Source organism: Nuphar pumila, chromosome 15, assembly GCF_984573655.1.
Source record: "Nuphar pumila chromosome 15, dmNupPumi1.hap1.1, whole genome shotgun sequence".
NCBI classification, from domain to species: domain Eukaryota; kingdom Viridiplantae; phylum Streptophyta; class Magnoliopsida; order Nymphaeales; family Nymphaeaceae; genus Nuphar; species Nuphar pumila.
The window spans coordinates 83817343-83832080 of NC_143263.1; the positions used below are offsets into that span (position 1 = coordinate 83817343).

Below are 14738 nucleotides of genomic sequence, written 5' to 3' on the forward strand. Positions count from 1 at the left end.
ATGCATCAAATCTGATGATTCAAGAACAAGTTCTTATAAAACCAAATATGTAGATCACATCAGTACGCTTAGATTCAGTAGAAAAGAACAAAAAATCTAAGAAATTTCCGGTTCACACATTAACTCTCATATTCCCTTCTCTTATTTCAGTGACTACATGTATATAAAGAGAGAGAACATATGTAAATTAGTATGAACCTAGGTTTTCATAGGTTTTTTACAAACATAACACTTTAGATGCATTCAGCGTGGTCCATTTGCTTAGAATTGACTATTGGATCAGATCAAGAAATATGATTTTATATGCTTAAATATTTACAAAAATTCCAACCAATTGATTTTCATACCTTAAAAGATCTATACATGGGAGTGGGATGATCTAAAAGTCTTTTTCTACAAAGCCAAGCAGATAACATTAGTAAAACTGATTTTTTTTTTAAATAAACCAATAAAAATCTTTGTAAATACCAGTTTACATATTCCATTTCTAATATATATATATATATATATATATATATATATATATGGTTCAGGACCAACCCGCCCACGAATTTTACTTGGAGGGAACTGAAAAAGAGCTTATCGGGAGGAAGAAAGAAGCTTGGGAGCGGGAAATGACGACCCTTCTCTGCATCTCCTCCTCTCCTTCCTCCCTCAGACTCCCTCTTCCACGACGACGTCTCCCTTTCCGTGGGACAAAGCGGCCGACAACTCCGATTGGGTCGTGCTCTCGGCGGGTTGGGAGGAGGAGGGATTACACGAGCGTGATGATCGTTCCGACTGGCGTCGGCGCTTCCATCGGCGGTTTCGCTGGGGACGCGCTTCCCATCGCCCGCGCCCTCTGCTCCGTCGTCGAAAACCTCATCTCCCACCCAAACGTCTCCTCCTCCTCTTCACCACCCTTTTCTCTCCTCTCGTCTCGATTGGATTGGTTGGTGAGAGGAATGAGAGGTCTTTTACTCTTTGCAACAGGTTCTGAACGCCGCGATGCTCTACTGGCCGATGGAAAGCGTGTGGTACGTCGAAGGCTACGCCCTTGACATGTTCGCACGGGGCTTGTGGGGGCTGCAACCCGTCCACCAGAACAAGGTGCTTAACTTACTCCTTCCTCAGCTTGCACCGTCAAATGGTTGGAACAGATGCACAAGAAACTTGAATTGTGTTTCAAAAGCTGCAAACTTTTCCTCGTTTATTATCTTTCTTCAGGTTTTGCCCTCAGGTCGGCTTAGTTCTTGATGCCGGGATCGAGGAAGATCTGCGAGTTCGTCATTTGCAGGTTGCTGATGCAACGAGAGCGTCTCTCGGTTTGCCCGTTGTTGAATATGTTATCACGGATGCCCCTCTTCAGGTACCGGCAAAGATTCCAAAGTTGAATGCTCTCATTTTATTAATTTAGGAAATGCTAAATCAAATGTGCAATCTCATCAAACTAGCAAAAGGCACAGGAAATTTATTGTCCATCCAAATGGTGAGAGATTGCACCGAGGTGCTTGCACTCATGATAAAGCCATGTTGTCAAAAGCGCCGACTAGGTGGGTACCTTAAAAGTATTTATTTTGAATTAGGCGACTAAGCTGCCCTCACCTAGGAGTAAGGAAAGTTTAGTCATTATATATATGTTCATGTGTTTTGTTCCGTGAAATGATGAAAACATGCTTAGTTAATTATATATATTGATAATATTATATGTGTGTGAGCGTGCGCGTGTGCGTGTGCGTGTGCGTGTGTTTTTGGGACTTTTTTGTGAAACGTTAAAATCATGCACAGTTAATTTTAATTGATTATGTTTTTTATATATATGTGTGTTACTTTGTTTCTGATGAATTTTTCTGTTAAAGGCTGAAAGTGATATATATATATATATATGTGTGTGTGTGTGTGTGTGTGTGTGTGTGTGTGTGTGTGTGTGTGTGTGTGTGTGTGTGTGTGTGTGTGTTATTTTATTTGTATATATGTGTGAGTTTCTGTGAATTTTCTATAAAAGTCTGAAAGCATGTTCAGTATTACTTATTATGTAATATGTTATTTATGTATGTATGTGTCACTGTACTTCTATGATTTTTTTTGAAAGGCTGACAAGATGATTTCTTTCGTATAAATAATATATATATAAAAATATATATATATATATATATATATATATATATATATAAATATATAAAAGATGTCTGTGTGTGTGTGTGTGGGCAATTATATATGTATATGCTGGTTATGTATATTTTGTAAAAGCATGTGTAATTTTGTATTTGCGAGATGAAAACATCTTATTACTAAAAGAATTAAACATATTTTTAGGTATATTTTATATACTTTTTTATTTTTTAATTGGGGTACTGACTTGTCCAACTAGTCCCGCATAATCATCGACTAGTCTTTTTAGGGGTCTGCCAACTAGGCACCACCTAGCATTTTTGACTACATAGGATAAACTATAAAGTACAGTTTTTCTATAATTTGTAACCAATCAATACATACTTGAACTGGAGCAGTTGTCCATCATTGTTTTGTTTTATGTTTTTTTTCCACCTAGTGTACCCATTGTTTGTTTTTGGGGAAAGTGTAGCATTTCAGAAATCAGGTGAAACAAAGAAATGATGATCGGGAAAGAAAAAATGCCACCATTCCTTTAATGCTATGGGTACATGCTGGTTGCGAGCTTGGGTTGTTCACTCTTAAAATTATGAACAAAAATAGTTTTAGTTTGGGCAAGCTAAATAACATGGGGCAATGCTGTCGCCACCCTTATTGAAGGACGATAACATAGCTGACATGTGGCTTTATTTAGCTTGATTTAATAAGAATTTTAGATTTAAGGTCCTGCACTGGTTTTTGTACTTTAAAAGTTTAATGGTTTTATCTCGTTTAATACTGAATACATGCAGGCTTCAATTAATGTTGTTAATGGTGGAAAAATCAATTGGTCATGGCAGGATTTAAATTAGTTATGGAGAAACCTAAAGCAATATTTGGTTTGTAAAATTTTGTCTTATGTTAGGCTATCTGTTTGTAGCGCATGCTAAATCCACAGAAACTTATCGACAAAGGTTGCTCGTTTCTAGATCTACAACTAGCTACCATGGAAGAAGCAGAAGCAAAATGCCAATCATAACCTATATAGGACTGACAGAACTGTAAGAGCAATCTGATTCCTTATTTGTTAAGACACATGCACACACATGCACAACATTGATCATATATACAACGCAACCAGAAAGTTTGACATACACACACGTGCAAGTGATCAAAATATTCATGATCTCAAACACTTGTATCAAACAAATAGAAAACTGCACCTTGTGAGCTACTGCTATATGTCATATCTAAAGTCACCACCCCTTCCTGATGAGGTTATTGGGTCTTCTGGAAGAACTGAGGCCAGATAACCTTATATTTAAGAAGTCAATAGGGTATATATCTGAAGGTAAGAGAGGAAGCACAGATGCTCCTACTTGTTAGTGATAATAAAAGCATTTCTGTCAGTGTATATCTTTGGATCTCTTATTAGCTCCTCTTATTCTCTAGATATGTAAAAAGATGCTTTCCGTAACAATTCTGTTGCATTCATTTGTTTGTGCATGCTATCGACTGCTTATCACATCTCACTCTTTCATTTGTTTGGTTTTATAGTTTAATGTTCTTGCGTTTGTTGATCTGGGGTACTCTTGTTTCATTTCCTTGTTACTTAGCTACAGCTTTTGTTTTCTTGAAAGTTTTTTGTTCTAGGCTTCATTCAATATGAATCAGCTGTAGTTGCTTAGGTGCCTGAGACATCTGTTTCAATGAAATAATAGGCCTTTGTATTTCCTTGTTAACTTTCATGGCAGTTCACTGCAGCTGAAGGTTGGAATGCACTGTTTTTTCCAATCATATGTTTAGTGCTTCTCCAATCACATTATATTTATAGCAAATTCTCAAAATAACATACTATGCTGTTTCATAAATGAACAATGAAGACACGTTCAATCCTAAGCACTGCTTTAAACTAGTTGGTTTGCTCAAGTATTTCATTTAGAAATGATGCTTCTCTGGACATTAGTATTCAGTTCTGAAAAATGGGGAACAGTAATGAAGTGAGTGATCTGTTGAGAAGTGTAATATGCTAATGTATCATTTGTATTACTACTTGCATGTGCTCTTTTGTGCTACCCTTTCAATGTTGTACATGTATTATTTAATGAGCAATGTTGTTGTATTTGTATAGGAAGTTATAGGGTGGACAGTTTTTTTCTTGTAGTGTAACCAAAAAGTGGGGTCGTCCTTTTATGTAGAATAGCTCTTTGTTCTCAAGCTAATAAAGTTCTATTGTTTTCTCTCTCACTTTTCTCTTGTTCTATTTGCCCTAATTTCTTGAATCTCAATATGGTCAAAAGGATTTCTGTTACATTTGAACATTGATTATAAGATTAAAAACTGCTGACAGGTTGAGAAATGGATTGATCCAGAGTCAGGGCAATCAACTGGGAAGATTGGGAAACCTGGTTCTTTATTGAGAGCTGTGGAGACACTGGTTAGCTCTTCCCAGATAGATGCCATTGCAGTTGTGGGCCGCTTTCCTGATGATGATATGGAGGAATTCTTTGATTATCGACAGGGAAAGGTTACAAGCTCAGGGCCATTAATACTTTCTCTTCTCTATAATTGATCTCCTTATATTGACCAATAATTAAAGTGAATGACCTATCTAAAGTTGATTGCTACATCTGTTTTTTGTAGGGAATTGATACATTGGCTGGGGTTGAAGCAATCATCAGCCATTTAGTTGTAGAAAAGTTCTGCATCCCATGTGCTCATGCTCCTGCATTGTTGCCTCTGCCACTTGACTCCACATTATGCCCCAAATCTGCTGCTGAAGAGGTTAATATCCTGTTCACCATTAATATGGTTATTTTAGTCCATTCATAATTTTTTGATGAGCTTCATCCTGCTTTTCCTTGTGCAGGATTGGTGCCTTCTCTTTTTTGAACCAAGCCTAAGCTGTTTGAGATTTTTAGAATTCATTGATCAAGTTATCTAGTGTTGTTTTGGTTGTAGAGAATCACGAGCCTTATAAGCAGGGCAAATAATATGATTTGCACATGTTTGTAAGCACACACAGACGGGTGCCTATACACATTTTTTTTGTGATTTGCACATGTATTCTTTGTAAAGGATTCTCATGTTTTTACACAAGCCAGTGCACTGAGCTGGTAGACTATGTCACAAGAATAATCCGTCATAGTGGTTTTCCTTTATTTACACTTGCCCCCTTATCCATGCAAGCACATACACACACACACACACAAACATTAACTACCTGCTCTACAAACATTCCTTGTTTAGTTCCTTTCAGTGCCCACCACTTAATTCTAGGATCTATCCTATGTCTATCTATTTTGCGGCATTGTCTAATTCTAAGATCTAAAATTAAGACTATGTTGTGTAGCTACACTTTCTCCCGGTATAACCTTACAATCGATGCAACAACCCCTATCTTTCTTTCTAAGTAGGAAAAAATCTATCTGACTCATATTAACCCCACTTTTAAATGTTACTAGGTGAGACTCCCTCTTCCTAAACCGGTGTTTGCAAAGATCATATCATAGGACAAACCAAAATCTAAAATTCTTTCTGCACTTTCGTTTCTTACTCCTATAGCATAGCCTCCGTGGATACTCTCAAATCCATCTCTACTAATGCCTACATGCCCATTAAGGTCATCGCCGATGAAAAGCCTTTCTCCATAAGATATCCCTTGTACTACTCCATCTAAACCTTCCAAAAAATTGACGCTTAATGGAATCATCTAAACCTACTTGAGGTGCATAAACACTAATAATATTAATAATATTCGTACATAATACTAATTTAATAAGCAAAATCCTATCACCCTTCCTACGGACCTCAACTACATTATCTATAAACTCACGACTCATAACAACCCCTGCTCCATTCATATTCCTATTTATTCCTGTATACCAAATCTTATATCCCAAAGGTTCTATCACTTTTGCTTTCTCACCTACCCATTTGGTCTCTTGTAGACATAAAATATCAATTTTTCTCTTACACATAACATCTACTAACTCTACCAACTTACCAGTTAAAGACCCTATGTTCCAAGAGGCTAACCTAAGTTTATGGTCTTGGACTAACTTCTTTACCCCCACCCGTCCAACAAAGTGAGGGAACCCTTGCCTATTTGACACCACACCCGGGCGCTGGTGTGACGCGTCGCTTCCGGGCGATGACCTAGCAACCGTTGCCCATTTATCACTGCCTCCGGGCCTATAGAGTACAGCGCGTCGCTCAGTAGGGAACGCCCCAACGAAATTCTCATATTAGTTCATATTCATAGGGTATGACTAAGTTTTTATGCGGGCTGTCACAGGCCTACTGCAACCCTCCTCCTTTATCCGGGCTTGGGACCGACAGTGTATAACTAAACAGTTATACACAAGCGGAGTTAAAGGTTTTAGATGTTATGATTTAAAAAATAATAAACTCTATATTTCTAAAATTGTGACATTTTTGGAAAAAGAAAGTTCATTTGATCAAAATGTTTCTAAGAAAGCTAGTAATTATTCCTTTTTGTTTGAGTTGCTTCCTAGAAATAAGATTCTTTCAGTATTGGTACTATGAATAGAAAACTTCAACTAAATACTCCTTGTGATGAGAACAATGATGTAGATGGAAGTGAACCTTCAGTTATTTAATATAGAAGAAGAGGTAATGATAGTCAGCCTAGTGCCTTAGAAGGATATTCTAACCTTGAGTCACATGAATCTAATACCCTTAGAAGATTCACTAGAGACTATGGACCCCCATATAAGTTTGTGTCCAGTGAGTCATTTTCCCCTCAATATAAAGCTTGCTTAGCGAAAATATTCTCCTATTTCGAACCCAGTACATATAAACAAGTCAAAAATCATCTTGAATAGATAGATGTCATGAACATTGAGGTTGAAGCTTGAGAAAAATTTAATACGTGAAAAATAAAAGATCTACCAAAAGGAAAAAAGTTCATAGGTTGTAGATGAGTGTAAAAGGTTAAAACTAAGAGTGATGGCTCCATAGAACAATATAAAGCTAGGTTAGTAGCCAAAGACTATTCCTAAGAATATGGTATAGATTATGATGAAACCTTTGCACCAATGTTGTCTACAGTACAATGCATACAATTACTATGAGCAACAACGATACAATACACACTCGTATTGCGACACAAGTGTGTATCGTATCCATATCTAGTGTATTGTGCAATATACCCTTGTATCATACCGTATCGTACGATACACCTTCAACACACTTTAAAAAGGGCTGAAACTTGTTTTTTATTTTTTTTGGTTTTAACGACCTCTTAAGGGCTGATTTTCTCATTTGTTTAGAGGCCATTAGAGGGATATCCATGCACCCTAGTGTTGGGGAACAACTCAATACAGTCTTGATATATTGCACTATCGATAGATCGAAGAAACAAAAATGAGAAGAAGAGAAAAAATCAACCACAAAGAACAAGGATTTTACGTGGTTCGGCAAGAGTTGCTTAAGTCTACAGTTGCACTGAGATCCATTATTAAGATTGAAATACACACACCTTACAAAAGATAGATTGCCCTCTTTAAATACAAGGAGTCTAGCAACCTATTTTGGGAAAATTATAAAAATTACAGATTTATAGCAAGGTAGAAATCAGGCTCTACACTCCTCTAACACCTAGGAGTCGTGAGAGCGATTTAGGGGCCGATCCGTGTGCAAGGGAGAGGGCTTTTGCGGTTTGCTCGAGAGTGTATTTTCACTATTTTTCTACTCAAGGAAGTGAGTTAAGCTAAAAAATCCCTATTTTTTACTTGTTATTGAGTTTTTTTTGGGGAAAGATGTCATCAGATGATCCAACATGGCAATAGGGCACTCAAGTAATGAGTGAAAACTGATTGAAAATCGAGTGCAAGTATTGCCATGATATTTTTTCGGGTGATATCTCTTGGTTAAAGCATCATTTAGCTGAGACACTTCTCTTGCGGCCTACATATCAAGAAATTTATCGAATGTTGTTAAGTGGCAATGCCAACAATTATTCACTAGTTTGAGAGAAAAAGGACAAGAAAAAGAAATGAGTGAGGCAAAATTGGGTATGTACAACCTTGGGAGGATATGTATGACGAAAATGAGACATAAATACTCCATATGTGATTTGATGATTGTATTTTCCGTAATTTATCATTGTTTCATGTGTTATGATTTTTTTCATGGTTGGAAAACTCAATGAGTCAATTCGTGACTCGCCTGAGTTGCCTCGTATCGGTACCTAACCGAGTCAGCAAAACAATAGGACTCAGTTAGGTCTAGACTCGACCTAGTCCATATTCTGATTTGTTCGAGTTAGTTGAAACTTGGCCGAGCTGACCGAGTTTTTTGCAACTCGATTGAGTCCGCAAAATGCCATTTACTTTTTGTTTTCAGCAACAAATTTAATTACTTTTTTTAATATGTTTAGGCACCGCCCTTACACCCAATTAGACATTCTTTTAATGACCACTTATTTCCTTGCATGCAATTTACACTTTTTTATAAAGTTTGATTTTCTAATTAGGTCCATCTCATTTTAAAACGTTAGGCACTATTCCTTAGGCCCAATTAAGGATGACTTTTGACCTTTTTTAATGACCTCAGTTTTGTGGATGCAAGTAGTTGGCAATTTTTTAGGTAGTTTCTTTTTAAATTATTATTTTGAATAAACTTAGGCACCGTCCCTATACACAATTAAGCATGCTTCCTTTAATTGCTTCTTAAATATCCCTCGCTCCATTTGCCAATCACGATTCTCAACTTTAACTCCATTTTGTTTTTTCCAATCATGATTTTTTTTCTCTTTTTCTTTATCGTATTTTTTTACCTATAAATATAGGTTACTCTTTTTCTATAAGTGGAAACGTTGAAACTTTGAAATTACATATGTTTGTCATATATATAAGAAATCTTTATTTAAAATTAATATACTCAATTTTTATATTTACGAAATAACTTTATATAAATCAAATATATATACACACACATACACACTTCTATAATTGTATAATGTTATATTATTATTATATGATTTTTTGAGAGGATTGTTAAACACACTTATATGTTAATTTTAGTAATAATGCGTGCATTTTTGTGTTATAAATTGCATATTTATAATTTATTTTTAAAAAATTATATAAAAATCATGACTCATTCGAGTCACTGAGTTGACTCGCCTGAGTCACTGAGTTGGATGTGGCCGATCCGATACCGAGCTCCTAGAATGCCAACCATGTTTTTTTAATAGATTTTTTGCTATTTGTTTTTGATTTTTTGAAAATTTTAGATTTTTTTTGTTAAAAAATTATGTTTTTTATGATATAATACGATACAATATGTATTTTATTTTGGGCCTGATCGATACACGTAACAATACAATATTTTCAACTTTGCTTTGTGCACTTAAACGGTGATTTTAAAGAAGTATACATAGATCCTTTTTCAGGATATGAAATTTTGGCAACAAAGGTTCTTCATGTAAAAAAGGCTCTATATAGTTTGAAGCAGTCTCCTAAGGTTTGTTATGATAGATTTAGTTCTGTTATGGTTAAACTCAGTTTTAAATCTCGTTATACTATGTTTGTTAAGTAATCTGATACATGCGTCGTTATTCTTCTTCTCTATATTGATGACATGATCGTTACTTGAGGAGACAAACAAGGAGTTAGTGTTAAAATGTACCTCATATATATATATATATTACATCAATACCCGATAGGGGTATTTTTATAATTTCACATAGTTGTTTTAGAAAACAACTATTTTTGAGTTTTGTTAAAATGTAATTTTCTTTTTTTATTTTGTATATTTCTTTTTTGTATTTTTTAAGGACCAAAAGGGGCTCCAACCATAGAGTCGTTGGAGCCCCCAACGGTCACAAATGTGACCGTTGGGGGCTCCCAACGACTCCATGGGAGCCCCTTTTTGGGCTCTCCTTTTGAGGCCTTTGGCCTTCCTTTCTCTCCTCTCCCTCTTATATAAATAGGGGTGAACCCCTTGTATATATTTCATTCTTGAGAGCTCTCTCTCTTTTCAATAAGAGGCTTTTTATATTGTTGCCTTCTTAAAGGCTTGTGCTTGTATTGTCCCTTAGTGGATTTGTGATATTGTCTCTTTTATTCATTGTTGTAAGTGCTTATAAGCACTCTTTATATTTCCACAATATCTCATTACAGTTAGTTGTATTAAAAGTATTTTAAAACAAATGTTTGAAATGACATATTTAGGTTTCCTTAGATTTTTTTTTTGGGAATTGAGGTAACATACTCTACACGTGGTTATTTACTAAATCAATTCAAGTTTGCCACTGGGATTATTGAAAAGTCTGAAATTACAAATGAAAAGAGGCTTAACACTCATGAAGAAATTAATGAAAAGATAAAAATAGAAGACCCCACTCCTTATTGACAAATGATTGGGGCCTTATTTAACAATTACCCGACTTGACATTTCTCATGTAGTGCATACAACAAGCCAGTTTTAGCATTCTCCTACAACTGGACACATGAGTGTTTTTATGGGGATTATTAGGACTTTTGTTATCTTCTACCTTCCACTTGAATTAATTGCTTATACTGATTATGACTGGAGATGAGATCCTAATAATAGATGCTCAACTACAGGGTTTTGCATGTTTATAAGCGATTCACTGGTATCATGAAAATGAAAGAAGCAACAGAAAGTATCCTTATCATCAACAAAAGTTGAGTATCGTGCCATGACTATCACAACATCTGAAATCATGTGGCTTAGAAGATTGTTGGACGACATGGGGGTGTATATGCAATCACGCTCAAGGTTATGTTGTGACAATAAAAACGTCATTTATGTAGCCGGCAATCACACATTTCATGAATAAACTATGCATATCAAGATGGATTGCCTCTATGTTCGTGAAGAATATCTTAAGAAGACTATCATCCTGCCTTATGTAGCATTGAAATTTTAGCTGATTGATTTATCTACAAAAGCGCTTCTTTCTCTCTGGTTTCATTTCTTACTTGACAAACTTTCGGTGATCACACCGTAAGTTTGAGGGAGAGTGTTAAGTTGTATATATAAGTATATATATTTAACTATATTTAACTTTCGGTGATCATACCATAAATTTCGGTGATCAAAGGTGGTTATTTACTAAATCACTCAACTCTATTTATAGCCGTTGGGATGCTCCCAACAACTCTCTGGGGTCCCTCTTGCCTATATAAAGGTATCTCTCTCCTGTCTTGTATTATGCTTGTCTCAAGCATTTCTCCAATAATATTTTTATATTTTTTATGTGTTGTTCTTGCCCTTAAGTGGCTTTGTAATTGTGTTTTGTATTTGTTAAAATGTAAAACTGTACATATATGTATATATAATAATATTATATTATTATATATATATATAAATACATTTTTAATTTCTTTCTTTTCTGTATTTTTTTCCTTTATTTTTATTTTTTTGTCTTTATGTCATCTAGTTCAGTTTGAACTAGAATGACTGTTGCTAGTCAAGTCCGGTCCAGACTTGACTAGCAATAGAGCTGTTGGACTGACACAGTCCAACAGGTCTTAATAGAGCTGTTGGACTGACACATTCCAACAGCTCTAAATAGAGCTGTTGGACTGTGCCCAACAGCTCTATTGAGTCCTCTTTCAGCTGTGTATATAAAGGGGTGCAGCCCCTCTTGTATTTCACCCCAATGCTTCTTAAGCAATTGGTTTTTCATATCAATAAAGAATACATTTTTATTTTTATTTTGTTTCCAGTTATACCCTTTTTAAGGGTTGTGCTTTACTGTCATTCTTGACAGTTGCTCTTGTTAATCAAAGCACGTGTTTCGAAGATCCCCATTTCATTTCATGGTATCAGAGCCGCGGAAGTACTAAATCTTGAGGAAAAGCTGCATCGGTTTCCGTGCCCGTTTGCAAAAGTGTTCGCCACTTGAAGAGAAGTGTTTTATCACTTCATTGGAGAAGATTTCACATCTTGTTGTATTGTTTTTTTTTTTCTTTCTTTCTCATTTTCCTTCTTGTTTCTCTTCTATCCCTATTCTTTCTCTCCTTGTAATCGATGGATGACAATGATAAAGTCACCATCATGCCTATGAAACTAAGCGATACGAACTATGTAACATGGGCTTCAATCATGAAGCACCATATATGGGGAAAAGGCTTATGGGGGATTGTGGATGGTTCCGATTCGGAACCTAAGCTATCTCTTACTAAAAAGGAGGGAGATAAAGAGGTCCCTCTATCGGAAGAAGAGAAAATCAAGGCTATTGCCTCATACGAGAAGAAATGGAAAGAATGGAGAATATCTCATGCGAAGATAATGTCATGGCTTATCAATAGCGTTGACATTAAAAAATGCTCAAGTCTTGCCAAATTTGATCATGCCGATAAGGCATGGGAATACCTTAAGAATATGTATTCCCTTAAAGATATTGCACACGTGTGCAACCTCCAATAAAAAGTTCGAATGATGACACAAGGAGACAAAACTATTCGTGAATATTACAATGGGTTGTCCAAACTTTGGGAAGAACTTTCCCTTTTAGAACCAAAGTGGCATTGTGCCGAAGACATCGAGCTTCGTCAGAAACAACTCGATGCTGAACATTTTTACCAGTTTATCACTGGATTAAGGCCGGAATTTGAAACCACTAAATCGACCCTACTTCACCGGGGAAAAATTCCTTCTATTGTTGAAACTATTGAAGAGTTAACAATGGAAAAAAATCGTCTCCGGAAAGGTTCTTTAAAAATTGAAGATGATTCCGTTTTAGCCGTGTCTAGACCAGGGAATCATGTTCGATCATATAGGCCTTCTCACTTTAACCGACAAAATGGTGACTATGATAAGAAGAAAGTTATTTGTCATCACTGTCATGAACCGGGACACTACAGACCACAATGTCCCAAACTTAAGGAGCTGAGAAAAAAAAGAGCTGCAATTGCTGGATCGGAGCCTAAAGATCAGGATGCACCAGTTTCCTTGGCCCAACTAATGGAGATTCTTCAGCCTCTCATCAAAGGTGCCTCTTCCTCATCTGAAGCTTCAACCGGCGCAACAGCCTCATCTTTTTCTGATTTAGGTAAAATTTCTTGGCTTCTTGACTCTGGTGCATCTTTTCATATGACCCCAAATAATCAAAGTCTATCCAAATGTGTTAAAAATAAAACAAGTGTGTCAAAGGTCTTTACTGCTGATGGGACTTCTCTTGAAATAGAAGGAATAGGAAATTTTGAAAAAATTTATAAAACAAAAAATTTTTTTATTCCAGAAATTAGACATGTTCCCAAATTAAATTTAAATCTTTTATCTGTATCTCAAATTTCTGATTATGGGTGTAATATTTCTTTTTCTTCTCATGGTTGTTGGGTACAGGATCGCCAGTCAGGCAAGCTGATTGGGGAAGGCCATAGAGAAGGAGGACTCTATTACATGGATTTTTTGGAAATGCCGAAGAAAGCTTTTTGTTATAATATTCAAAAAATAGAGTTGGAACTGTGGCATAAGAGACTTGGTCACCCACATATAGCCAAAATCCAACATTTTCCAAATCTAGGAAAATTTTGTAACTCTGAATCATTTGATTGTAAAGATTGTATTCTCGGCAAAATGAAAAGATTACCATTTCAGTAACAGAACATTCCACGAACGCACCAAACACATCGAAATGGATTGTCACTACGTCAGAGAGGAATATCTACACGGGATAATTGATCTGCCATATGTCACTTCAGAATATCAGTTAGCAGACTTCTTTACAAAGCCTCTCGCTGCTCCCCGATTTCACTTTCTCTTAGACAAACTTTCGCTCATTGTACCGTAAGTTTGAGGGAGAGTGTTAAAATGTAAAACTGTACATATATGTATATATAATAATATTATATTATTATATATATATATATATAAATACATTTTTAATTTCTTTCTTTTCTGTATTTTTTTTCCTTTATTTTTATTTTTTTGTCTTTATGTCATGTAGTTCAGTTTGAACTAGAATGACTGTTGCTAGTCAAGTCCTGTCCAGACTTGACTAGCAATAGAGCTGTTGGACTGACACAGTCCAACAGCTCTTAATAGAGCTGTTGGACTGACACATTCCAACAGCTCTAAATAGAGCTGTTGGACTGTGCCCAACAGCTCTATTGAGTCCTCTTTCAGCTGTGTATATAAAGGGGTGCAGCCCCTCTTGTATTTCACCCCAATGCTTCTTAAGCAATTGGTTTTTCATATCAATAAAGAATACATTTTTATTTTTATTTTGTTTCCAGTTATACCCTTTTTAAGGGTTGTGCTTTACTGTCATTCTTGACACTTGCTCTTGTTAATCAAAGCACGTGTTTCGAAGATCCCCATTTCATTTCAGTATTGACCCATAAGAGGTCCTGTATTTGTGCACATTCTTGTATGTTTGTAAGCCCATAAGAGGTATCTATTTGTGCATTTTGTATTTCATTACACCAGTAATAATCATCTATATGCACTCAAATACTGCAAAAGCAAGACAATTAAAAAAACATATGAATGTTATCAAAATGAAGTGATCTGTTGTTGGAGATGAAGAAAAACCTATATGCTCTAGGTGAAGGGCCCTATTTCCAAGTGGCCTTCAGCTCAACAAGTATCAATCAGAATTTTACGACGTGCATTGGAAAAAGATGGAAACAATGACACCCTTCTTCCTATAGACATTGACAGCC

At 35.9% G+C, this 14738-nt stretch overlaps 1 protein-coding gene across 5 annotated transcripts in view; it reads left to right on the forward strand.

Annotated features, from left to right (window-relative positions):
• Positions 1 to 556: 556 nt before the first annotated feature.
• LOC149815818 (uncharacterized) overlaps positions 557 to 14738 on the forward strand; it is a 64311-nt gene continuing 50129 nt past the window's right edge. For 4 of the 5 annotated variants that reach the window (XM_089988688.1, XM_089988689.1, XM_089988687.1 and 1 more), the window contains exons 1-5: positions 563 to 878; positions 973 to 1089; positions 1220 to 1348; positions 4421 to 4597; positions 4714 to 4854. In XM_089988688.1, the coding sequence (XP_089844814.1) occupies positions 615 to 878; positions 973 to 1089; positions 1220 to 1348; positions 4421 to 4597; positions 4714 to 4854 (828 nt within the window). In that variant the 5' untranslated portion in view covers positions 563 to 614. Of the gene's footprint in view, positions 879 to 972; positions 1090 to 1219; positions 1349 to 4420; positions 4598 to 4713; positions 4855 to 14738 lie in introns of all 5 variants that reach the window. The other variant, XM_089988686.1, reaches the window with a different exon arrangement.